We start from the raw sequence: 26,137 nt of genomic DNA on the forward strand, positions 1-26,137 counted from the left end.
TACCGTGTTTTCTCTCTTGAAATTCCACACATTCCATTGCCTCCATCAATGAACAGGAAAGAAAGTAGAGGAGTGGGTGGTCGGTCGGGGGGGGATGGCAAAAGAAGCAGGGCGTGATCTGACATCACTTTCTGACCCTCCCCCCTCCCTGCCCCCCTCGGGGCCCCCTGATTTCCCACCAGGAGGGAAGTGGGGGATCTTTGATGACATCATGGCGCGCTCATCTCCTTTGTCTGCTCTGTGTGAGTCTCTTTGCGTTCATGTCCATCCATGAAACAACAACAGGCAGAATGCTAACAGGGAGATCTGACAGTACTTGATAGCTACAGAGACGGTTGGGTGGGTTGTGTGTGGGGTGCAGTGTGGGGACATTTTTGGGGATTATTTTACTAAGGGAGGAGAACGATTTAAAATTCAGATAAAAATGAATCACCACTTAGCAACCGTTTCAAATACAGTATCAAACATGTCTGATAAATGTTCGTTTTGAATAATCTCTTTTAGGTGAGCCTCAATGCAACTCATATGATATCAGCGTTAAGGAGTGGGACAATTTTTTCCCCAGTGTCTGATTGCATCACTAATTCAAACCCAAGATTATTCCATAGAACAGCCTGATAGGAGAACCCAATCAGTAAAACCCAACCAGTTTTAAGAACCCAACCAGTATAAAGACCATAACCAGTATAAAGACCCTAACCAGCATAAAGAACCAAACCAGAACTCAACTAATGAACCCAACCAGTATAAAAAACCCAACCAGTATAAAGAACCCAACCAGAACCCAACTAGTATAAAGAACACAACCAGTATAAAGAACCCAACCAGTATAAAGAACACAACCAGTATAAAAAAACAACCAGAACCCAACTAATGAACCCAACCAGTATAAAGAACACAACCAGTATAAAGAACCCAACCAGTGTAAAGACCCTAACCAGTATAAAGAACACAACCAGAACCCAACTAATGAACCCAACCAGTATAAAGAACACAACCAGTATAAAGACCCTAACCAGAACCCAACTAATGAACCCAACCAGTATAAAAAACCCAACCAGTATAAAGAACCCAACCAGTATAAAGAATCCAACTGGTTTAAAGAACCCAACCAGAACCCAACTAATGAACCCAACCAGTATAAAGAACCCATCCAGTACGAAGAACACAACCAGTATAAAGAATCCAACTGGTATAAAGAACCCAACCAGTAAAAATAACCCAACCAGTATAAAGAACCCAACCGGTATGATGGAAAACAAAGAAAGAAAGTGAATAGCCGTGTTTTAGAAGGGAGGAGGGAGAGAGGAGAATTGTGGGGGCATTCTTCTATGAATGGAGAGGGTGACTCAGGTGACGTGTCATCGTACAGATTCTATAAAAGAGAACGTTTGGATTTGTGAACTCATTTAGAGGGACGAACGATTGAGGCTGCTGACAGTTTTTTTTTACAGCTTTTGGATTTTGGGGTGACAATGAAATGTAAGTATTTCTGATATACTATTGACTGGGGATGTATGTCTGTGTGTGTGTGTGGGGGGGGGGGGGGGGGGGGGGGTGCAAATTGAATGTATAGTTCCGCGATTATGATATATTTATATACAGAAGTGCTCAAATTTATTGGTACCCCTCCACAAAAATGAAGAATGCCCTATTTTCCCTGAAAAAACTTGAAACTGACAAAAGTAGTTGGCATCCACCATTGTTTATTCCATATTTATTTATTTTTACATTTTTACATTTAGAATATATATTTTTTTAACCCTTTTTCTCCCCAATTTCATGGTATCCAATTGGTAGTTACAGTCTTGTCTCATCACTGCAACTCCCGTACAGACTCGGGAGAGCCGAAGGTCAATAGCAGTGCGTCCTCCAAAACACAACCCAACCATGCTGCACTGCTTCTTGACACAATGCCCACTTAACCCGGAAGCCAGCCGCACCAATGTGTCGGAGGACTTTTTTAAAATGTTTTTATTTTGCCTTTATTTAACCAGGTAGGCCAGTTGAGAACAAGTTCTCATAACTGCGACCTGGCCAAGATAAAGCAAAGCAATGCGACACAAACAACACAGAGTTAAACATAAATGTAACACATAAACAAACGTACAGTCAATAACACAATAGAAAAGTCTATATACAGTGTGTGCAAATGAAGTAAGATTAGGGAGGTAAGGCAATAAATAGGCCATAATGGTGAAATAATTACAATTTAGCAATTAAACACTGGAGTGATAGATGTGCAGAAGATAAATGTGCAAGTGGAGATACTGGGATGCAAAGGAGCAAAAAAAATTGTGATGAGGTAGGTGGGTGGGCTATTTACAGATGGGCTATGTACAGGTGCAATGATCTGTACGCTGCCCTGAAGCTGATGCTAAAAGTTAGTGAGGGAGATTTGAGTCTCCAGCTTCGGTGATTTTTGCAATTCGTTCCAGTCATTGACAGCAGAGAAATGGAAGGAAAGGTGGACATAGGAGGAATTGGCTTTGGGGGTGACCAGTGAAACATACCTGCTGGAGCGCGTGCTACAGGTTGGTGCTGCTATGGTGACCAGTGAGCTGAGATAAGGCAGGCCTTTAACTAGCAAAGAGTTATAGATGACTTGGAGCCAGTGGGTTTGGCAACGAATATGAAGCGAGGGCCAGCCAACGAGAGCATACAGGTCGCAGTGGTGGGTAGTATATGGGGCTTTGGTGACAAAATGGATGGCACTGTGATAGACTGCATCCAATTTGCTGAGTAGAGTGTTGAAGGCTATTTTGTAAATGATATCGCGAAAGTCTAGGATCGGTAGTATAGTCAGTTTTACGAGGGTATGTTTGGCAGCATGAGCGAAGGATGCTTTCTTGCGAAATAGGAAGCCGATTCTAGATGTAATTTTGGATTGGAGATGCTTATTGTGAGTCTGGAAGGAGAGTTTACAGTCTAACCAGACACCTAGGTATTTGTAGTTGTCCACATATTCTAAGTCAGAACCGTCCAGAGTAGTGATGTTAGACGGGCGGGCAGGTGCGGGCAGCGATCGGTTGAAGAGCATGCATTTAGTTTTACTTGCATTTAAGAGCAGTTGGAGCCCACGGAAGGAGAGTTGTATGGCATTGAAGCTCATCTGGAGGTTTGTTAACACAGTGTCCAAAGAAGGGCGAGAAGTATACAGAATGGTGTCGTCTGCGAAGAGGTGGATCAGAGGAACATCAGCAGCAAGAGTGACATCCTTGATGTATACAGAGAAAAGAGTCAGCCCGAGAATTGAACCCTGTGTCACCCCCATAGAGACCGCCAGAGGTCCGGACAAGAGCCCCTCCGATTTGACACACTGAACTCTGTCTGAGAAGTAGTTGGTGAACCAGGCGAGGCAGTCATTTGAGAAACCAAGGCTGTTGAGTCTGCCGATAAGAATGCGGTGATTGACAGAGTCAAAAGCTTTGGCCAGGTCGATGAATACGGCTGCACAGTATTGTCTTTTATCGATGGTGGTTATGATGTCGTTAAGGACCTTGAGCGTGGCTGAGGTGCACCCATGACCAGCTCGGAAACCAGATTGCATAGCGGAGAAGGTACGGTTGGATTTGAAATGGTCGGTGATCTGTTTGTTAACTTGGCTTTCAAAGACCTTAGAAATTCAGGGTAGGATAGATATAGGTCTGAAACAGTTTGGGTCTAGAGTATCTCCCCCTTTGAAGAGGGGGATGACTGCGGCAGCTTTCCAATCTTTGGAGATCTCAGATGATACGAAAGAGAGGTTGAACAGGCTAGTAATAGTGGTTGCAACAATTGCGGCGGATAATTTTAGAAAGAGAGGGTCCAGATTGTCAAGCCCAGCTGATTTGTAGGGGTCCAGATTTTGCAGCTCTTTCAGAACATCAGCTATCTGGATTTGGGTGAAGGCTTGGGCAAGTTGCTGTGGGGGGTGCAGAGCTGTTGACCGTGGTCGGGGTAGCCAGCTGGAAAGCATGGCCAGCCGTAGAAAAATGCTTATTGAAATTCTTGATTATCGTGGATTTATCGGTGGTGATAGTGTTTCCTAGCCTCAGTGCAGTGGGCAGCTGGGAGGAGGTGCTCTTATTCTCCATGGACTTTACAGTGTCCCAGAACTTTTTGGAATTAGTGCTACAGGATGCAAATATCTGTTTGAAAAAGCTAGCCTTAGCTTTCCTAACTGCCTGTGTACATCGGTTCCTAACTTCCCTGAAAAGTTGCATATCGTGGGGGCTATTCGGTGCTAATGCAGAACGCCACAGGATGTGTTTGTGCTGGTCAAGGGCAGTCAAGTCTGGAGTGAACCAAGGGCTATATCTGTTCTTAGTTCTACATTTTTTGAATGGGGCATGCTTATTTAAGATTGTGAGGGATGCACTTTTAAAGAACAACCAGGCATCTTCTACCGACGGAATGAGGTCAATATCCTTCCAGGATACCCGGGCCAGGTCGATTAGAAAGGCCTGCTCGCTGAAGTGTTTTAGGGAGCGTTTGACAGTGATGAGGTGTGACCGTTTGACCGCGGGCCCATTACCGACACAGGCAATGAGGCAGTGATCGCTGAGATCCTGGTTGAAGACAGTAGAGGTGTATTTAGAGGGCAGGTTGGTCAGGATAATATCTATGAGGGTGCCCGTGTTTACGGATTTAGGGTTGTACCTGGTAGGTTCCACGATCATTTGTATGAGATTGAGGGCATCTAACTTAGATTGTACGGGTGTTAAGCATATCCCAGTTTAGGTCACCTAACAGTAGAATCTCTGAAGATAAATGGGGGGCAATTAAATCACATATGGTGTCCAGAGCACAGCTGGGGGCTGGGGGGGGTCTATAACAAGTGGCAACAGTGAGAGACTTATTTCTGGAAAGGTGGATTTTTGAAAGGAGAAGCTCCGTTTGGGCACAGACCTGGATAGTATGACAGAACTCTGCAGGCTGTCTCTGCAGTAGACTGCAACTCCACCCCCTTTGGCAGTTCTATCTTGGCAGAAAATGTTGTAATTGGGGACGGAAATTTCAGAATTTTTGGTGGCCTTCCTAAGCCAGGATTCAGACACGGCTAGGACATCAGGGTTGGCGGAGTGTGCTAAAGTAGTGAGAAAAAAACAAAGGGAGGAGGCTTCTGATGTTAACATGCATGAAACCAAGGCTTTTACGGTTACAGAAGTCAACAAATGATAGCGCCTGGGGAATAGGAGTGGTGCTGGGGGCTACAGGGCCTGGGTTAACCTCTACATTACCAGAGGAACCGAGGAGGAGTAGGGTAAGGGTACGGCTAAAGGCTATAAGGACTGGTCGTCTAGTGCGTTGGGGACAGAGAATAAAAGTAGCAATTTTCTGGGCGTGGTAAAATAGATTCAAGGCATAATGTACAGACAAGGGTATGGTAGGATGTAAGTACACTGGAGGTAAACCTATGCATTGAGTGACGATGAGAGAGGTTTCGTCTCTGGAGGAATCTGTTAACCTAGGGGAGGTCTCTGCATGTGTGTGGGGTGGGACGAAAGAGCTGTCTAAGGAATTTTGAGTGTGACAGGACTCTACAGTGAAATAAAACAATAAAAACTAGCCAAGACATCAGTAGACAAGGCATATTGAAATTAGAGAGGCATAAAGCAATCACAGGTGTTGATCAGGAGAGGTAAGACAACTACCCCTGGTAAATGGTGATGAATGGGCAGAGTGGGTGAGTTAGGTACATACAGGACCTGAGTTTGAAGCTGGGGCCGACAGGTAAACAAAATGAGGTACCGTGTTATTGAAACAGTCCAGGTGGCATCAGCTGTGTAGGCGAGTGATCATAAGGTCAAAAGAGCAGCAATAGGTGAGAGGTGAGTCAGGGTGCTGTTCAGTAGTCACTACTACGCTAGGCGAGCAGGGGACACCGTACTGGTCGACCGTGCCAGCGTGCACTGTGCCCGGCCCGCCACAGGAGTCGCTAGTGTTCGATGGGACAAGGTCATCCCTGCCTGCCAAACCCTCCCCTAACCTAGGCGACACTGGGCCAATTGTGCGCCGTCCCATGGGTCTCCAGGTCGCGGCCGGCTGCGTCAGAGTCTGGACTCGAACCCTGAATCTCTAGGTTTATTCCATATTTAATAGAAATCAGACTTTGCTTTTGATTTTTTATTCAACATATTATTGTAAATAATAAAACAAATGAAAATCGCATGGACAAAAATGATGGGACCCTTAACCTAATATTTTTTTGCACAACCTTTAGAGGCAATCACTGCAATCAAACGTTTTCTGTAGCTCTCAATGAGTCTTCTGCACCTGTAACAGGTAGTTTTGCCCACGCTTCCTGATCAAACTGCTCCAGCTGTCTCAGGTTTGATAGGTGCCTTCTCCAGACTGCAAGTTTCATCTCTTTCCATAGATGTTCGATAGGATTCAGATCAGGACTCATAGAAGGCCACTCAACACATCAACGCATATCCAACACACTATAATGATAGATTTCCAGAATACTGATCCACTGTACGTAGGCAAAGCAATGCACTTACAAGCAACAATGTGTGGAGAATTTCTAAGGAAATTCTCAAATACATGGGGGTGTGTTAGGTCAGCCCAAGGCTACATGAAACTTCAGTTCAGTGGTATCTGAATCAGCTGAACATCTGTATGAAAACTGGGTCAGAAATAACTTTTTGACAGTGCAAGTGACAATCATTTTTCCATGAAATGAGTGAACAGGAAATGGTTACCTCTAAGGTAACTCTCTTTAACTCCATCGCTAAATTGATGACATTTAACAACATAAGTACGTTGTTTCTAACCTTAAGAAGATGTTAAAAGGATCATAGACTTTTACCTGCGTTCTATTTATCAGGTAATGAAATGACAAATGCATTTTTCAATCAAATGAAAGTACTGTACAGGAAATGGTGACTTTCTTTGAAGTTGTTTAAAACCCTATCCTGTTTCTCAAGCATTGATAATGGTTTATAAGAAGTGTATAGGGGATATAGATGCTACTGTATTATTCTACTGGTGATGTACTGGTCATCAATGTGTTGCTCCTTTATGTTTACAAGGAACCTAAGATGTCTATTACAACATACTCAGCATTCTTCATCAATGACTTGGCTTCAACTGTAATATCTTGTTTAGTTCTGGTTGGGGATTTATATGAAGGTTTGGTTGCAGTGTTTCTGATGCAGTCTGCTGGCTAGGAAAACAGTTGACATCAATAGTCATGATTTGATAGAATCAAATGAATCACTAGCCTACTGTCTAGACTCTGAGTCATAGTGCTAGCTAGCAATAAACACATAGTCTAGAAAATATTATTTGAAGTTGTCGGCTTGATGAGTCAATGATGAAACAGTTGGACTCCATGGTGATTGGATGACCCCTTCATCAAACGGAACCTCTTTTTGAAATGGAACCTATCATGTCTATGTTTTTCCCGCTCATGGTAGCATATGGCATCTCATGGTAAAGGCATGTTGTGCCAAAGTGAAGGGGGGAGTGGCCAGGTAAAAAAGATCTGGTTCCACGATGGCTTCTTGCTCTCTGGGAAGACAAACCCCTGTTACGTGGCAACCAATCAGCGTGTCCACTCACTCTAATGTAGGCCTACCATTTGGTCCGGTACCAGGCTATTAAATCACTGCTTAGTAATTGTTGAATAATGTTTCATAGCATTGTAAACAGTGGCAATTGTTCAAAACAAACCTATTTTGAAACGTAGATGAATGCTGCGATCTTGAATGTAACCCTGATCCAATGCCTCATACAATGTACCTCTCTAAAATGAGGATTTTTTTTCTTATCTCTGCAGCGTGGCTTAACTCAACACAGTCTCTCCTCCTGTTGCTGCTACTAGCCCAGCTGCTTGTCCTTTCGTGGTCACGCCCCAGCCACAAGTTCCCCCTCTGTGCCCGTCTGACAATGATGGTCCAGCAAATGAGAAACCTGCAGATGCTGACAAGGAATCTTCAGGTGAGTGAGTTGACCGTATTTTGTTAGGCACAGCACAGTCAATGCTAGTCAACATACTCTCATTAGTTGACCATCCAATATAACTCTTACCTATGCCCTCTTCCTTTAGAGTGAAAGTGAGTTCAGCGGTATAGAGCTTCTGGAATACAACCTTGACACTCTTCCAGAGATGGAACACACGGCAAATCACCTCAGTTCACTGAAGGTATGTATCCGTCTTCTCGAGTCCAGTCCTTATTGCATGCTTTCAGCCTTCAGAAAGTATTCACACCCCTTGACCTTTTCCACATTGTGTTGTGTTACAACATCTACACAAAATACTATGTAATGTAAATTAAAAAATACAAATAATAATAATAATTCATGGAAAATAAAACACTCATATATTTTGATTAGATAAGTATTCAACCCCCTGAGTCAATACATGTTAGAATCACCTTTGGCAGCGATTACAGCTGTGAGTCTTTCTGGGTAAGTCTCAAAGAGCTTTGCAAAGCTGTGTTGTTCAATATTTTCCCATTATTCTTAAAAATAAATTCAAGCTCTGTCAAATTGGTTGTTGATCATTGCTAGACACCATTTTCAAGTCTTACCATAGATTTTCAAGCCGATTTAAGTCCAAACTGTATCTAGGCCACTAAGGAACATTCAATGTCGTCTTGGTAAGCTACTCCAGTGTATATTTGGCCTTGTGTTTTAGGTTATTGTCCTGCTGAAAGGTGGATTTGTCTCCCAGTGTCTGATGGAAAGCAGACCGAACCAGGTTTTCTTCTGCTTAGCTCCAGTCCTTCTCTTTTTATCCTAAAACACTCCCTAGTCCTTGCCGATGACAAGCATGCCCATAACATGATGCCGCCACCACCATGCTTGAAAATATGAAGAGTGGTACTCAGTGATGTGTTGTGTTGGATTTGCCCCAAACATAATGCTTTGTATTCAGTACAAAAAGTTAGTTTTTTGCCACATGTTTTGCAGTATTACTTTAGTGCCTTATTGCAAACAGGATACATGTTTTGAAATATTTTTTTTATTTTGTACAGGCTTCCTTCTTTTCACTCCATAATTTAGGTTAGTATTGTGGAGTAACTAAAATGTTGTTAATCCATCCTCAGTTTTCTCCTATCACAACCATTTAACTCTGGAACTGGTTTAAAAATCACCATTGGCCTCATGGTGAAATCACTGAGCAGTGTCCTTCCTCTCCATCAACTGAGTTAGGAAGGACGCCTGTATCTTTGTAGGGACTGGGTGTATTGATACACCATCTAAAGTGTAATTAATAACTTCCCCATGCTCAAAGGAATATTCAATGTCTGCTTTAATTTTACATTTTTACCCATCTACAAATATGTGCCCTTCTTTGCGAGGCATTGGAAAACTGTTCAACTGAGCAAGATGGCGCCGACAGAGATGGTCGCCTCGCTTTGAGTTCTTAGGAAACTATGCAGTATTTTGTTTTTTTGTGTATTATTTCTTACATTGTTATCCCAGGAAATCTTCAGTCTTATTACATACAGCCGGGAAGAACTATTGGATATAAGAGCGACATCAACTTACCAACATTATGACCAGGAATACAACTTTCCCGAAGTGGACCCTCTGTTCGGACCACCACCCAGGACAATGGATCTAATCCCAGAAGCCGACACAAAACAACGGAGCCGCAGAAGGGGCAGACGGTGCGGCCTCCTGGTCAGGCTCCATAGATGTGCACTTCGCCCACCGCTCCCGAGTATACTACTCGCCAATGCCCAGTCCCTTAACAACAAGGTAGACGAAACTCGAGCAAGGGTTGCCTTTCAGAGATTGTAACATTCTCTGTTTCACGAAAACATGGCTCTCTCGGGATATGTTGTCGGAATCTGTTCAGCCACCGGGCTTTTCCATGCATCGCACCGACAGAGATAAACACCTCTCTGGGAAGAGGAAGGGCGGGGGTGGGGTGTATGCTTCATGACTAACGACTCATGGTGTAATCATAACAACATGCAGGTCCTTCTGCTCACCAGAACTAGAATTCCTTACAATCAAACGTCGGCCATTTTACATCCCGAGAGAATTCTCATCAGTTACAGTCACAGTTTTGTACATTCTTCCTCAAGCAGACACCAAGATGGCACTCAAGGAACTTCACTGGACTCTATGTAAACTGGAAACCATATATCCTGAGGATGCATTTATTGTAGCTGGGGATTTTAACAAAGCAAATTTGAGAACAAGGCTACCTAAATTCTATCAGCATATTGATCGCACTATGCGCAGTGGTAATACACTCGATCACCGCTACTCTAACTTCCGCAATGCATACAAATCCCTCCCCTGCCCACCCTTCGGCAAATCCGACCACAACGCCATCTTGCTCCTACCGTCTTATAGGCAGAAACTCAAACAGGATGTACCAGTGACTAGAACTATTCAGCGCTGATCTGACCAATCGGAATCCAAGCTTCAAGATTGTTTTGATCACGCGGACTGGAAACTGAAAGCGCGAACAATCGAATTTGGAAAGAAGTATGGGAATATGGCTGAATATAAACAGTGTAGTTATACCCTCCACAAGGCAATCAAACAAGTGAAATGCCAATACAGGGACAAAGTGGGGTCGCAATTGAACGGCTCAGACATGAGACGTATGTGGCAGGGTCTACAGGAAATCACGGACTACAAAAAGAAAACCAACCACATCACGGACACTGATGTCACGCTTCCAGACAAACTAAACACCTTCTTTGCCCGCTTTGAGGATAATACAGTGCCACCGTCGTGGCCCACTAACATGGACTGCACCCCCCTCCTTCTCCATGGCCGACGTGAGTAAAACATTTTAACGTGTTAACCCTCGTAAGGTTGCTGACCCAGACGGCATACCTAGCCGCGTCCTCAGAGCATACGCAGTGTGTTTACGGACATATTCAATCGCTCCCTATCCCAGTCTGTTGTCCCCACATACTTCAAGATTGCCACCATTGTTCCTGTACCCAAGAAGGCAAAGATAACTGAACTAAAGGACTACCGCCTCGTAGCACTCACGTCTGTCATCATGAAGTGCTTAAGGAGACTAGTCAAGGATCATATCACCTCCACCTTACCAGCCACCCTAGACCCACTTCAGTTTGCATACCGCCCCAACTGGTCCACAAACAACGCAATTGCCATCACACTCCACACTGCCCTATCCCATCTGAGCAAGAGGAATACCTATGTAAAAATGCTGTTCATTGACTACAGCTCAGCATTCAACACCATAGTATCCTCCAAGCTCATCATCAAGCTGGAAGCCCCCAGGTGGTGAAGGTAGGAAATAACATCTCCACTTTGCTTACCCTCAACACTGGGGCCCCACAAGGGTGCGTGCTCAGCCCCCTCCTGTACTCCCTGTTCACCCATGACTGCGTGGCCATGCACGCCTCCAACTCAATCATCAAGTTTGCAAACGACACAACAGTAGTGGGCTTGATCACCAACAACGACGAGACAGCCTACAGGGAGGAGGTGAGGGCTCTCGGAGTGTGGTGTCAGGAAAACAACCTTTCACTCAACGTCAACAAAACAAAGGAGATGATTGTGGACTTCAGGAAACAGCAATGGGAGCACCCCCCTATACACATCGAAGGAACAGCAGTGGAGAAGGTAAAAGGTTTTTAAGTTCCTCGGCGTACACATCATAGACAAACTGAAATGGTCCACCCACACAGACAGTATGGTATAGAAGGCACAACAGCGCCTCTTCAACCTCAGGAGGCTGAAGAAATTTGGCTTGTCACCCAAAACCCTGACAAACTTTTACAGATGCACAATCGAGAGCATCCTGTCAGGCTGTATCACAGCCTGGTACGGCAACTGCACCACCCTCAACCGCAAGGCTCTCCAGAGGGGGGGGGCGGTCTGCACAACGCATCACCGAGGGCAAACTACCTGCCCTCCATGACACCTACAGCAACCGATGCCACAGGAAGGCCAAAAAGATAATCAAGGTCAACAACCACCCGAGACACTGCCTGTTCAAACCGCTACCATCCAGAAGGCGAGATCAGAACAGGTGCATCAAAGCTGGGACCGAAAGACTGAAAAACAGCTTCTATCTCAAGGCCATCAGACTGCTAAACAGCAATCTCTAACTCAGAGAGGCTGCTGCCTAAATTGAGAAAAAATCACTGGCCACTTTAAAAAAAATTGATCACTAGTCACTTTAAACAATGCCACTTTAAATAATACCACTTTAATAATGTTTACACATCTTACATTACTCATATCACATGTATATACTGTATGTTATACTATCTATTGCACCTTACCTATGCTGCTTGGCCATCGCTTATCCATAAATGTATATGTACATATTCTTATTAACCCCTTTAGATTTGGGTATATTAGGTAGTTGTTGGGGAATTGTTAGATTACTTGTTAGATATCACTGCACTGTCAGAACCAGAAGCACAAGCATTTAGTTACACTCGCGTCAACATCTGCTAACCATGTGTACGTGACCAACAAAATGTGATTTGATTTGATTTTGACCGTACAGATAATTGTATGTGTGATGTAGAGAAGCGATAGGGTAGTCATTAAAAGTCCATGCAACTTTATTATCTGACTTGTTAAGCACATTTGTACTCCTGAAGTTATTTAGGCTTGCCGTAACAGCGGGTTGAATACTTACTGACATTTCAGCTTTGAATTTCTTATTAATTAGCAAAAAATGTCCAAAAACATAATTCCACTTTGACATGATGGGGTATTGTGTGTAGATCAGCGACACAAAATCAAAATGTAATACATTTTAAATTCAGGCTGTAACACAACAAAATGTGGAAAAAGTTAAGGGGTGTGAACACTTTCAGAAGACACAGTACATACAGTGCCTATAGAAAGTCTACATCCCCTTGAACTTTTTTCACGTATTGTTGTGTTACAAAGTGGGATTGAAATAGATTTAATTGCAATTCTTTATCATTGATCTACACAAAATACTCCATAATGCCAAAGTGAAGAGACAATTCTACAAATTAAATAACCCAAATATAGTCGTTGCATAAGTATTCACCCTTCTTGTTAAGGCAAGACTAAATTAGTTTTGAAGTAAAATTTGGCTTAACAAATCACATAATAAGTTATATGGACTCACTTTGTGTGAAACAATTGAGGTTGACATAATTTTTTTATGATTACCCCTTCCACTGTCCCTCATACATACAACATCTGTCAAGTATTGAATTTTAAGCACAGATTCAACTACAAAGACCATGGGAAAAGCCTCATAAAGAAGGGCAGTGATTGGTAGATGGGTAACAATAACAAATCAGACATTGAATATATATTTAAGCATGGTCAAGTTAATAATTATGCTGTGGATGATGTATTAAACCACCCAGAACATCAAAGATGCAGTCGTCCTTCTGAACTGAGCTGCAGGACAGGAAGGAAACTGCTTAGGAATGTCACCATGAGGCCATTGGTGATTTTTAAACAGCTACAGAGTTCAATGGTTGTGATGGTAGAAAACTGAGGATGGATCAACAACAAGTTTGTGTCTCCACAATAATGACCTAAATGACAGAGTGAAAAGAAGAATACAAATATACAGAATAAAAATATTCCAAAACATTAAAGTAAACAAGGCACTAAAGTAATACTGCAAAAAGAAAAACGACAAGGGAATACACTTTTTGGCATAAATGCAAGCAAGGCCTTATGTTTGGGACAAATACAACAAATCACTGAGTAACTGCCTAATTATTTACAAGCATACTGTTGGCTGCATCATGGTACGGGTATGTTTGACATCGACAAATACTGGGGAGTTTTTCAGGATGAAAAGAAATGGGATGGAGCTAAGCACAGGCAAAATCCTAGAGGAAAACCTGCTCCAATCTGCTTCACACCAGACACTGGGATAGGTTTTCACCTTTCAGCAGGACAATAACCTACAACACGAGGCCAAATCTACACTCGAGTTGCTTACCAAGAAGTCAGTGAATGTTCTTGAGTGGCCAAGTTACAGTTTTGACTTAAATCTGCTTGAACATCTATGGCAAGACTTTTAAAATTGCTGTCTAGTCATGATCCCCAACACCTTGATAAAGCTTGAAGAATTTTGAAAAGAATAATGGTCAAATATTGCACTATATTTCAAATCAAATCAAATTTATTTATATAGCCCTTCGTACATCAGCTGAAATCTCAAAGTGCTGTACAGAAACCCAGCCTAAAACCCCAAACAGCAAGCAATGCATGTGAAAGAAGCACGGTGGCTGGGATAAACTCCCTAGGAAAAACTCCTGAGAAAGGCCAAAAACCTAGGAAGAAACCTTGAGAGGAACCAGGCTATGAGGGGTGGCCAGTCCTCTTCTGGCTGTGCCGGGTGGATATTATAACAGAACATGGTCAAGATGTTAAAATGTTCGTAAATGACCAGCATGGTCAAATAATAATAATCATAGTAATTGTCGAGGGTGCAACAAGCACGTCCGGTGAACAGGTCAGGGTTCCGTAGCCGCAGGCAGAACAGTTGAAACTGGAGCAGCAGCATGGCCAGGTGGACTGGGGACAGCAAGGAGTCATCATGCCAGGTAGTCCTGAGGCATGGTCCTAGGGCTCAGGTCCTCCGAGAGAAAGAAAGAAAGAGAGAAAGAGAGAATTAGAGAGAGCATATTTACATTCACACAGGACACCGGATAAGACAAGAGAATACTCCAGATGTAACAGACTGACCCTAGCCCCCGACACATAAACTACTGCAGCATAAATACTGGAGGCTGAGACAGGAGGGATCAGAAGACACTGTGGCCCCATCCGATGATACCCCCGGACAGGGCCAAACAGGCAGGATATAACCCCACCCACTTTGCCAAAGCACAGCCCCCACACCACTAGAGGGATATCTACAACCACCAACTTACCGTCCGAAGACAAGGCCGAGTATAGCCCACAAAGATGTCCGCCACGGCACAACCCAAGGGGGGGGCGCCAACCCAGACAGGAAGACCACGTCAGTGGCTCAACCTACTCAAGTGACGCACCCCTCCCATGGACGGCATATTTGCCCATTATTCTTTTCACCTGAATTATTCAGGTGTGCAAAGCTCTTATGAGACTTACCCAACAAGCTATACTTGTTGCCAATAAAGTTTCTGACATATATTGACTCAGGGAGCTGAATACTTATGCAACTACTATATTTTAGTTATTTCATTTTTATTCATCTATAAAAATAAAAAGAATCTTCCAATTTGACATTACAGAGTATTTTGTGTAGATTGTTGACAAAAACGGACAATTAAATCAATTGTAATCCTACTTTGTAACACAATATAATGTGAAGAAATCCAACGGGTCTGAATACTTTTGCAAGGCACTGAATACAGTGCTACATTGAGTGAAATTGACAAAGTGACATAAATGTGGTGACTTAAAGTGACATAAATGTATTCCATAATTCCTCACTGCTCGGTTTATTTACTATATTGTGAGGAATGCTTCAGGGATGCTTTATCAATTCACCCGGAACACTTTTCAGAAGCTTTTTGATGTTGTACTAAATAATGTGTTTATAACACAGTGTCAAGTCCCGAGTCTTTAGAACTCACACCTTGTCACCCTCTCTCCCCTCTGCCAGCTAAACGACTCTCTCTCACAACTTTACACGGATTTCCGCTCCTTTAAGCTGCACCTTGATTGGCTGATTGATGTCCGAGTCAGTATGAGCCTGCCGGTCTCTCTCAAGACAGTAGAGGTCACTAGAGGCCTACAGCATATCTTAAGCCTCTGCTCCACTGCACTACAGCAGGTAGGTAGCTCAATATACTCTGGGTACAGTAGCGGTGTGTGTGGAAAATCACTGGGGAAGCCAGGCCAGAAAAATAAATCCATATTACAACCTATGTGTTGTCATAATTAGGTTGTTTGCTCTATAACCTTTTAGTTCACATGCCTTGCCACCGTGATAGTACAGATCTAGGATCCACTTACGCTCTCAGATTCCTAACCTTATCCATAAGTGAGAGAAAAAATAACTGACCTTAGAAGAGTATAGGGGCAATGTCATCCTACTCCACTCAGATCAATATGACGCACAGCTGAAGTGGCACAAAAAGAGCTGACTAATGCCAGTGGTAGAAACCTTAATGTACCCAAGCATTTTAGCTTAGTCACTCTGTGGGAAAAAAACTACCTATAGAATATAACAAATATGGAAAAGCTGTTTGGATTTTGATAATTGACTGTGGTATGTTAAGATGTAATATTTGACAGTAAAATAACATTCTTAGTTGACACCATTCTAACTTTTCCCACCCCCTTTTTCCCACCATTATAGATCGCGTGCCCACTACCCCAGATTTCCATTCCTTCCTTCCCAACTCGACTCACAACCTGGGATGTGGTCCTCCTCTCCTACGAGATTCCTGAACGGTTAGGATTCTACTGTCAATGGTCTACCAGAGTGCTGGTCCTCCTTAAGTCACAGGTTCAGGGCCTTTGACATCAAGGTTCCCGCCACCTAGGTTCCTACTCTTTGCGACAACAAATGCCTTCCTCCAAAGCGCTGTTTACTTTTTGAATTTAACTAAAGATTTCTGCCACTTTTCTAGGTACGCTTACTTACTGTGAATGAGAAGTGTTCAACTTGAGTATCTAAGATTCAGCTTACTGTAACATGTTGTCGTTCTTTCAAACATAATGCACTCTATACGGTCAATTGCTTTTTACTTCCCCCTGTGGTCTTAAATCAGGGGTACTCAACTTTTACATGCTGACTAGACCGAGCACGGGCTCACAAAAGACGCAATCAGGACACGCGGGTTTAAATATCAAAACGAACTCTGAACCAACTATATTAATTTGGGGACAGGTTGAAACACATGAAACATTCATGGCAATTTAGCTATGGCCATGAAAGTTTCATGCGTTTCGACCTGTCCCCAAATTAATATAGTTGGTTCAGAGTTCGTTTTGATATTTAAACCTGCACGTCCTGATCCCATCTATTGTGGATGGACAAAATCAACATGCACGCGATGGCGCATACGGACGCACGTCTGTGTCAGGTCTAGTCAGCATGTTAGATCATTTACATGTTGAAATGCAAATTCCTCTTCTTTAATATACAGTCATTTATTATATCCTTATTACAGTGCTGTTACTGAAGAATGTGCTTGAATTAGGGTTAACCCTGATCCTAACCCTAAATCTGACTGAGCCTATGACCCTGTTTTGTTTTGTATTTACTGAATGTATAGTTATTTATGAACCAAGTGTGTCATATATGAGCCTATTATATTTGTGATGCTGGCATCACATATTTTTATACAAATACATTATAATATCCATGGGATTTACCCATCTAAAATTAAAGACAGTGATATATTACCATGTTGTCCTGCATTTCTTTACATCATTCAATGTAAAATGACATACTGTTTGGGTAACTTCATTTAATTGTACATATGACTTCATAACACATTCATCATGCTTTCATAGCAGTACTACAGACCCGTAGCACTCACTTCTGTCACCATGAAGTGCTTCGAGAGGCTAGTCAAACACCACATCACCTCCTCCCTCCCTGGCCCACTCGATCCTCTCCAATTCGCCTACCGCCCTGACAGATCCACGGACGACGCAATCACCATTACACTGCCCTCACCCACCTGGACAAAAGGAATGCATATGTGAGGAAAGGGGGAAACCTAGTCAGTTGTACAACTGAATGCATTCAACTGAAATGTGTCTTCCGCATTTAACCCAACCCGTCTGAATCAGAGAGGTGTACAGAGCTGCCTTAATCGACATCCACATCACCGGCGCCTGGGGAACAGTGGGTTAAATGCCTTGCTCAGGGATGGTAATGACAGATTTTTACCTTGTCAGCTCAGGGATTCGATCTAGCAACCTTGCGGTTACTGGCCCAATGCTCCTACCCGCCAGGCTACCTGCTGATCATAGACTACAGATCGGCCTTCAATACCATAGTGCCCTCGAAGCTCACCGCAAAGCTCATGGCCCTGGGACTGAAGTCCTCCCTATGCAACTGGGTCCTGGAATTCCTGATGGGCTGCCCTTCAGGTGGTGAACATTACCTCCTCAACACGTTTCCTCAACATGGGGGCCCCACAAGGGTGCGTCCTCAGTCCCCTCCTGTACGCCCTGTATACCCACGACTGCGTGGCCTCACATAGGTCGAACACCATCATCAAGTTCGCTGATGACACAACAATAGTATGCCTGATTACCAACAACGGCCTACAGGTAGGCACTCTGATGGCCTGGTGCCAGGTAAACAACATCTCCCTCAACGTCAGCAAAACAAAGGAGCTGATTGTGGACTTCAGGAGAAACCAGGCTGGGCACGCCCCCATCCTCATCAATGGGGCCGCTGTGGATACGGTCAAAAACTTCAAGTTCCTTGGCGTACACTTCTCAGAGGAGCAGAAATGGTCAAACCACAAGGACACTGTGGTGAAGAAGGCACGACAGTGACTCTTCAACCTCAGGAGGCTGAAGAAATTTTGCCTGTCCCCAATGGCCCTCACAGTGTTCTACAGGAGCACCATCGAGAGCATACTGTCGAGCTTCATCACAGCCTGGTATGGCAACTCCACCGCTCACCGCAAGGCACTACAGAGGGTGGTAAGCTCAGCCGAACGCACCAGTGAGTGCACACTGACTGCCCTCTAGGACACCTACAGCAGCATGTGTCGCTGGAAGGCTAAGACAATCAACAGGGACCCCAGCCACCTGAGTCACAGACTGTTCTATTAATGCTTATGAACTGCTTATGAATTCATTACGTATAGGTTATGATTGTGTTAATAAGTATTTATGTAGGTACCCGTTGAAGGAAGTGTCACCCAGAACACTGCTACACATGAACACGTAACACAGATGACATATTGCTAACACAGCTAAAGTGACAGTACAGGTGTAAGTTGCGTGGTAATTCTAGTCGCAGAGAAAGGGATCCTCCTTGGGGCTGGAGGAGTTCGAAAATATATTGGCCAGGATAGCTGGTTGGATGGGTGAAGGTGGGGGAGATATTTGGATAGTTGGCAAGCTGGAGGAAATAGAGTTGACAGGCACTCAAGGTACGAGAGGATCGCACTATAAAGCTGTTTTGGTGCGCGACCTCCTTCAGCTGTTCGGTTTGTCAAACGAGGGGAGGGAGGGAGTTGGAGAGAGAGAAAGAAAGAGGCACAAAACAGGTGGAAAAGTTCAGGAAAAAAGAGGCAGTCATTTGAAAGCCTGTGATCGAGTGTGAGCCGCTTGTTAAGCACAGGTCAGAAGTGGTTATCCAAGCACAGGTCAGAAGTGGTTATCCAAGCACAGGTCAGAAGTGGTTATCCAAGCGCAGGTCAGAAGTGGTTATCCAAGCACAGGTCAGAAGTGGTTATCCAAGCGCAGGTCAGAAGTGGTTATCCAAGCACAGGTCAGAAGTGGTTATCCAAGCGCAGGTCAGAAGTGGTTATCCAAGCACAGGTCAGAAGTGGTTATCCAAGCGCAGGTCAGAAGTGGTTATCCAAGCACACGTTTGTCAGAGTGGCATGCCCTCTCTCGCTCCTCTTCAAAGGTGGAATGCAGCAAGTGTAGAGAGAGAGAGAGAGCAAGAGAGAGAGAGAGCGAGCAAGCGAGAGAGAGACAAAGAGAGAGAGAATGTGTGTCCACTGTATGTGTTTGTGAGTGAGTGAGAGAGAGAGAGTGAGGTGCCATTGGAAAAAGGGAGAGAGTCTAGACAAGTGTTTGGATAGACACAGGCGTTAATTTATTGATTGACTGAACAAACTCAAAATATTGACTGGCCTTGGGAGGGGCTGGCCGTCGACTGGTGGGACAGACAGCTCACCAGAGAATCCGGTGGGATGGAGAGAATGTGAGAGGAGTGCAGGAGAAGAGGAAAAGGGGAGCGAGATAATGCAGGGATCAAAGTAGGGGTTGGAGATATCAAAACTCACAAACAGGAGAGATAGTGGAGCCTCTGCTGAGAAAGACAGACACGGACAACGACTCTACAAGATCTCTAGAGCAACTCTTTTACCTTCTAGTTGGAAGAGCTAATGTGCAGCCTATGTGTTGTGGAAGCGGTATTGAAGGTGCACTACTTGGTCGATGTGGGCAGGGATACAGATTCACTGTAACTTGTCTGTGAGGAACATCACAGTATCACTGTGAAAGAGACTGAAGTGAACCACAGAGCCAAAATGACAGTAAGTAAGCCATCCGTTCACCCCATTTTCCTCTGCAACCAAGAAAGAATTATGAACAATGTGTTTCATTCAGCCAACATTCATCAATGTTTAGGTAGACATTTGTAGTAGTTTTCTAAGATGCTGACTTTTTATGAAATTGATTTAATATAGTTTTACTTCCTTTATTTTTTCGAAATGTATTATTTCAAAATAACATTTTATTGCGCCATTATATAAACAGGGAAATGTATTCAATTATTGCGTGTGGGGGGGGCAACAGCAGTGCCTTAAACCGATGTGAGATGTCCCCATTATGTGACAAAATGGGATCAAATGTGTTATTGATATTAGACAGGAGGTTATTAGATAAGGAAAATTGGTTATGTAGTATGTACTATTTGGTAACACTTTATAATAACGTTCACGCAAAAGCCATTTGAAATGCTTATACATGTTTTTAAATGCTGTATTAATTATTAGAAACGTTATAGAAGCTTATGAATTGGAATCCTTGTAATGCTTATAAATAAATAAACATGTATAATGAAATACCTATTAACTGTATACTAATGCTTGTTCATGATAGGTATTATAAAATGCTTACCCGCTATATTTATTCATATTCATATCTAATCAATCCCTATACTTTTGATGCTTACACTATTGATACCAAATGTTCCTAAGCATTGCATGTTGTAATTCATTAACATATGGAGCAGTAGTCAGAAGTTGGGTACAGTGCAGTACAACTTTAATCCCAAACCACACGCCTCCGTTTCCCCCAACACAAAGTTACATAACCAAGGTGTTGAGCCCATGTCCCTACAGGCTGTTCAGGTTATGCCGCTCTGGCAGGGGTCCGGGGAGGGCTTACCCCTGTGGAGCTAGCTATGCCACTCAGAGATGTATATATATCCATGGCTCTCTATGTATTAATGGGATGTCTTGGGGTCGATCCGGGTTGGCTCATATAGAAAAATCACACAATCGCCTGCCTAGTGCCAGTCAATGAAAAAGTAAACAGTCGAACGGATAAATCAAAGGCTTGTTGAAAAGGGGGGGTGTCCAAAAACTGTCCAATAAGAGCCTTTGAGCTGTTCATAGGGCTATAAAGGGATGTGTTTATACCTGGTTTAGTGCTGCCAAAATCGTCATGACGACAAGCATCATAACAGATATATGTTCCCATCTCCGCAGGCTGCCACAAGGTTATTGGACGAGATGTGCCATCTCACCGTCCAGTCGTTTACATCACTGGAGACCTCGGACCACTTCCAGGTGGTCAAGATGTTAGGGGAGGGGTCGTACGGGAAGGTCATGTTGGCTGTACATAGGAAAAGAGGTAAACTACGTGTTTGTTTTAACCCTAAACCCAGTTTGTCTGGCCTCATATCGACCGAATTTCTCTCTTTCTTTTGTTCTGATCACTTTTCGCTCTCTCTTCCTTCCCTCAAGGAACTCCAATGGCCCTGAAGTTCTTTCCTCGTGATTCCACAAATCTCTTCTCCTTTTTGCGAGAGTATAACCTCTCCCTCTCCTTCTGCACCCACCCGTCCCTGACCAAGGCCCTGGGCATTGCCTTCTCCACCCCCTCACATTACGTCTTCGCCCAGCAAGCTAGCCTCTTCGGTGATCTGTACGACGTCATTGTCCCCGAGGTATAGTATATGTGGGAAATGTGTCATTATTCTCGTATGCATCTTTGTTAACTAAGGTCTAGATCCAATCAGATCAAGAGTTAACCGGCAATGGCAGACATCTGCATAGAGCCTGTTTTGGAGGTGTAATGTCAAATCGGTGAGCAGCTGCTCTTGCGATCCACACATTACAAATTCAAAACTAGAAAGTGTAGGCTATATAGAAATAATGACGCTCAAATTGAAAAATCCTGAAATAAAATTATAAGGGTTTCTATCATCGTATTGGAGGTGTAGATTACATCTCACGTTCTAGTGTTCAAACTTGTAAACAAGGCTGCATGGGATTTCTGTTCATGTGACTCCCTGCAGCCAATAGCAATGCCCGCTTCAGGTATAATGCCGGGAGCCACTTGTGGATTTGAGACCTATAATGCAGTTCCACCTCCCGACACTGTCAAAACACCCACCCTACGGAAGTCAACTAAAGTGGATCTAATTGAACAGAGCCGTAAGAGTGGGAAATGTAGTTCAACTGTGCCTCTGTCTTTTTCCCAGGTGGGTGTGGAGGAGGATTGTGTCCAGAGGGTCGTGTCCCAGCTGAGCAGTGCTCTAACCCACCTCCACTCCCTGGGTTTCGTCCACCGCGACGTCAAGCCCGAGAACATCTTCCTGGTCGACGCTGCCTGCCGCTGGGTCAAACTGGGCGACTTCGGCATGGCCAAGGCCACGGGAACCAAGGTACCCGGTGTGTGGTACAGTTCTGCTTACTGTACACCCGAGGCAGAGATAGCGAAGGAGTCGGAGGATAGTAGACATAATACTGCTTCAAAACCTGATGGAGGAAATGGGTTGCACAACAAGATCAAGAGGGTGTGGGTGTCGGTGGAGGCTAGTACAGACTGCTGGGCCTTGGGGATCCTCATCTACGCCATGCTGACTGGCAGTCTACCCTGGACGGAGACCGCATCCGACGACCGCTCGTACATCAAGTACAAAGAGTGGTTTGACCAGGAGAAAGATCAAGATGGTCAGGACGACGAACTAGACCTATGGGGGGAAGGAAAAGACGAGGACATCATGATGAGTTTGGATGAAGACCATCAGAATCTGAACGAGAAAAAATCCAATCCGGTCGCCCCCCAGTTTGCCTATTTCACCCCACTGGCCTGCTCCCTTTTCCAGGCACTTCTCCACCCACAGCCTAGGCTTCGCAGTAGGCCCGACGATGTACTGGGCTACCTCGGGGGAGACTGGTTGCGGAAGAAGGAGAAGATACGGTTGGAGGAGGAGAGGAAGAAAATTAGAGGGAGAGAGGTAATCAGAAACGTGAAAGAGAGGGAGGGAAGGGTGGAGAGATAAGGGAGTGGCGACACACGATTATAAACTTACACACTCAGAGGTGAAAGAGACAATATTTTTGACCTCCAGAAAACAATCCATATCCTCTGATGTGTCACATTGGTGCTAAAAAAGACCCTGTACAGAATATAATACCACTACAGTTGCACTTTTTGTAAGATAAACAGCCATCAAGTCATTGTTGATACTGGATAGCCTTTGGGGATAGACACAGTTGCATTTGGTTAGTATAGGGACTTGTAAGCACTTTATAAAGTAGCATGTTGATGTGTTCAATCTAGTAAATTCTACAGTAAGTGTGACTACAGTAAGTTTTTTATAATATGTAAATATCATCTGTACGTCATAATGTCCTGTGGTTGGAATTGAGTCTAATAAAATGTTTATTATGAGTTAACATTTACATTAAACTCATAAATTCAAAGTTGTCCTCTCTAGATTGCTATGATATTTACAGTCTTCTGCACTTTGTGTTGATTCTATAGTAAGTTATCTAGCTACTCTACTGTATTACTTTAACCAAGACAATTACATTTTTACGTTTTAGCAGACGCTCTTATCCAGAGCGACTTACAGTAGTGAATGCATACATTTCATACATTTTTTCAATACTGGTCCCCCGTGGGAATCGAACCGACAACCCCGGTGTTGCAAACACCATGCTCTACCAACTGAGCCACACGGGACAATTGACATGATTTCAGATTTTTGAAAATGATTGGACTTGGAGGGTAGAATAACAACTGTGACTGCAAGTGACCCGCTAGGCAAAAACTGTTTGAATCATCGTGGTTTCCATGTAATTTCAACAAAAACATTATTTTCTTTTTTTTTCTTTTTCCCCTTTATTTAACCAGGTAGGCCAGTTGAGAACAAGTTCTCATTTACAACTGTGACCTGGCCAAGATAAAGCAAAGCAGTGCAACAAAAAACAACGACAGAGTTACACATAAACAAACGTACAGTCAATAACACAATAGAAAAATGTATGTACAGCGTGTGCAAATGTCGAAGATTAGGGAGGTAAGGCAAAAAATAGGCCATAGAGGTGAAATACTAACAATTTAGCATTAACACTGGAGTGATTGATGTGCAGATGATGATGTGCAAGTAGAGATACTGGGGTGCAAAAGAGCAAAAAGATAAATAACAATATGGGGATGAGGTAGTTGGGTGTGCTATTTACAGATTGGCTGTGTACAGGTACAATGATCGGTAAGCTGCTCTGACAGCTGATGCTTAAACTTAGAGAGGGAGATATAAGTCTCCAGCTTCAGTGATTTTTGCAATTCATTCCAGTCATTGGCAGCAGAGAACTGGAAGGAAAGGCGGCCAAAGGTGGTGTTGGCTTTGGGGATGAAGAGTTAAATATACCTGCTGGAGCGCGTGCTACGGGTAGGTGTTTCTATGGTGACCAGTGAGCTGAGATAAGGCAGGCCTTTAACTAGCAAATACTTACAGTATAGATGGCCTGGATCAAGTAGGTTTGGCGACGAATATGAAGCGAGGGTCAGCCAACGAGAGCAAGCAGGTCGCAGTGGTGGGTAGTATATGGGGCTTTGGTGACAAAACGGATGGCACTGTGATAGACTGCATCCAATTTGCTGAGTAGAGTGTTGGAGGCTATTTTGTAAATAACATCGCCAAAGTCAAGGATCGGTAGGATAGTCAGTTTTACGAAGGTATGTTTGGCAGCATGAGTGAAGGAGACTTTGTTGCGAAACAGGAAGTCGATTCTAGATTTGATTTTGTATTGGAGATGCTTATTGTGAATCTGGAAGGAGAGTTTACAGTCTAACCAAACACCTAGGTATTTGTAGTTGTCCACATTTTCTAAGTCAGAACCGTCCAGAGTACTGATGCTAGTCGGGTGGGCGGGTGCGGGCAGAGATTGGTTGAAGAGCATACATTTAGTTTTACTAGCACTTAAAAGCAGCTGGATGCCACGGAAGGAGTGTTGTATGGCATTGAAGCTCATTTGGAGGTTTGTTAACATAGTCTCCAAAGAAGGGCCAGATGTATACAGAATGGTGTCGTCTGCATAGAGGTGGATCAGAGAATCACCAGCAGCAAGAGTGACATCCTTGATATATACAGAGAAAAGTGTCGGCCCGAGAATTGAACCATGTGGCACCCCCGTAGAGGCTGCCAGAGGTCCGGACAACAGGCCCTCCGATTTGACACACTGAACTTTATCTGAGAAGTAGTTGGGGAACCAGGCGAGGCAGTCATTTGAGAAACCAAGGCTGTTGAGTCTGCTGATAAGAATGCGGTGATTGACAGAGTCGAAAGCCTTGGCCAGGTCGATGAAGACGGCTGCACAGTATTGTCTTTTATCGATGGTGGTTATGATATCATTTAGGACCTTGAGCGAGGCTGAGGTGCACCCATGATCAGCTCGGAAATCAGATTGCATAGTGGAGAAGGTACGGTGGGATTCAAAATGGTCGGTGATCTGTTTGTTAATTTGACTTTCGAAGATTTTAGAAAGGCATGGCAGGATGGATATAGGTCTGTAACAGTTTGGGTCAAGAGTGTCTCCCCCTTTGAAGAGGGTGATGACCGCGACAGCTTTCCAATCTTTGGGGATCTCAGATGATACGAAAGAGAGGTTGAACAGGCTAGTAATAGGGGTTGCAACAATTGCGGAGGATCATTTTAGAAAGAGAGGGTCCAGATTGTCTAGCCCAGGGGATTTGTATGGATCCAGATTTTGCAGCTCGTTCAGAACATCAGCTGTCTGGATTTTGGTGAAGGACAAGGGGGGGGGGCTCGGGCAAGTTGCTGCAGGGGGTGCAGAGCTGTTGGCCGGGGTAGGGGCAGCCAGGTGGAAAGCATGGCCAGCCGTAGAAAAATGCTTATTGAAATGATTGATTATCGTGGATTTATCGGTGATGACAGTGTTTCCTAGCCTCAGTGCAGTGGGCAGCTGGGAGGAGGTGCTCTTATTCTCCATGGACTTTACAGTGTCCCAAATCTTTTTGGAATTAGTGCTACAGGATGCAAATTTCTGTTTGAAAAAGCTAGCCT

General features: G+C 43.9%; 2 protein-coding genes across 2 annotated transcripts; both read left to right on the forward strand.

Annotated features, from left to right (window-relative positions):
• The first annotated feature begins 74 nt into the window (after positions 1-74).
• LOC115173482 (interleukin-11-like) lies at positions 75-16,750 on the forward strand. Its single transcript, XM_029731600.1, has 5 exons — positions 75-242; positions 7,769-7,929; positions 8,039-8,134; positions 15,545-15,715; positions 16,244-16,750. Exons 1-5 carry the CDS (start codon positions 95-97, stop codon positions 16,406-16,408), a joined length of 741 nt encoding a protein of 246 aa, XP_029587460.1. The 5' UTR covers positions 75-94; the 3' UTR covers positions 16,409-16,750.
• Positions 16,751-19,620: 2,870 nt separating this feature from the next.
• Positions 19,621-23,504, forward strand: si:ch211-171h4.3 (serine/threonine-protein kinase SBK1). The gene is made up of 4 exons (XM_029731601.1): positions 19,621-20,126; positions 21,306-21,450; positions 21,564-21,766; positions 22,304-23,504. The coding sequence occupies exons 1-4, from the start codon at positions 20,121-20,123 to the stop codon at positions 23,105-23,107; spliced, it is 1,158 nt and encodes a 385-aa protein (XP_029587461.1). The 5' UTR covers positions 19,621-20,120; the 3' UTR covers positions 23,108-23,504.
• The last annotated feature ends 2,633 nt before the right edge of the window (positions 23,505-26,137 follow it).

Source organism: Salmo trutta, chromosome 34 (assembly GCF_901001165.1).
Source record: "Salmo trutta chromosome 34, fSalTru1.1, whole genome shotgun sequence".
Classification (NCBI taxonomy): domain Eukaryota; kingdom Metazoa; phylum Chordata; class Actinopteri; order Salmoniformes; family Salmonidae; genus Salmo; species Salmo trutta.

Coding starts and splice junctions, on each gene's coding strand:
- LOC115173482 (XM_029731600.1), top strand. CDS start 95: ATGGCAAAAGAAGCAGGGCGTGATCTGACATCACTTTCTGACCCTCCC. Junction 7,930..8,038: donor TGCTGACAAGGAATCTTCAG/GTGAGTGAGTTG, acceptor CTCTTCCTTTAG/AGTGAAAGTGAGTTCAGCGG. Junction 8,135..15,544: donor ATCACCTCAGTTCACTGAAG/GTATGTATCCGT, acceptor CCCCTCTGCCAG/CTAAACGACTCTCTCTCACA.
- si:ch211-171h4.3 (XM_029731601.1), top strand. Junction 21,451..21,563: donor GGCTGTACATAGGAAAAGAG/GTAAACTACGTG, acceptor CCTTCCCTCAAG/GAACTCCAATGGCCCTGAAG. Junction 21,767..22,303: donor ACGACGTCATTGTCCCCGAG/GTATAGTATATG, acceptor TCTTTTTCCCAG/GTGGGTGTGGAGGAGGATTG.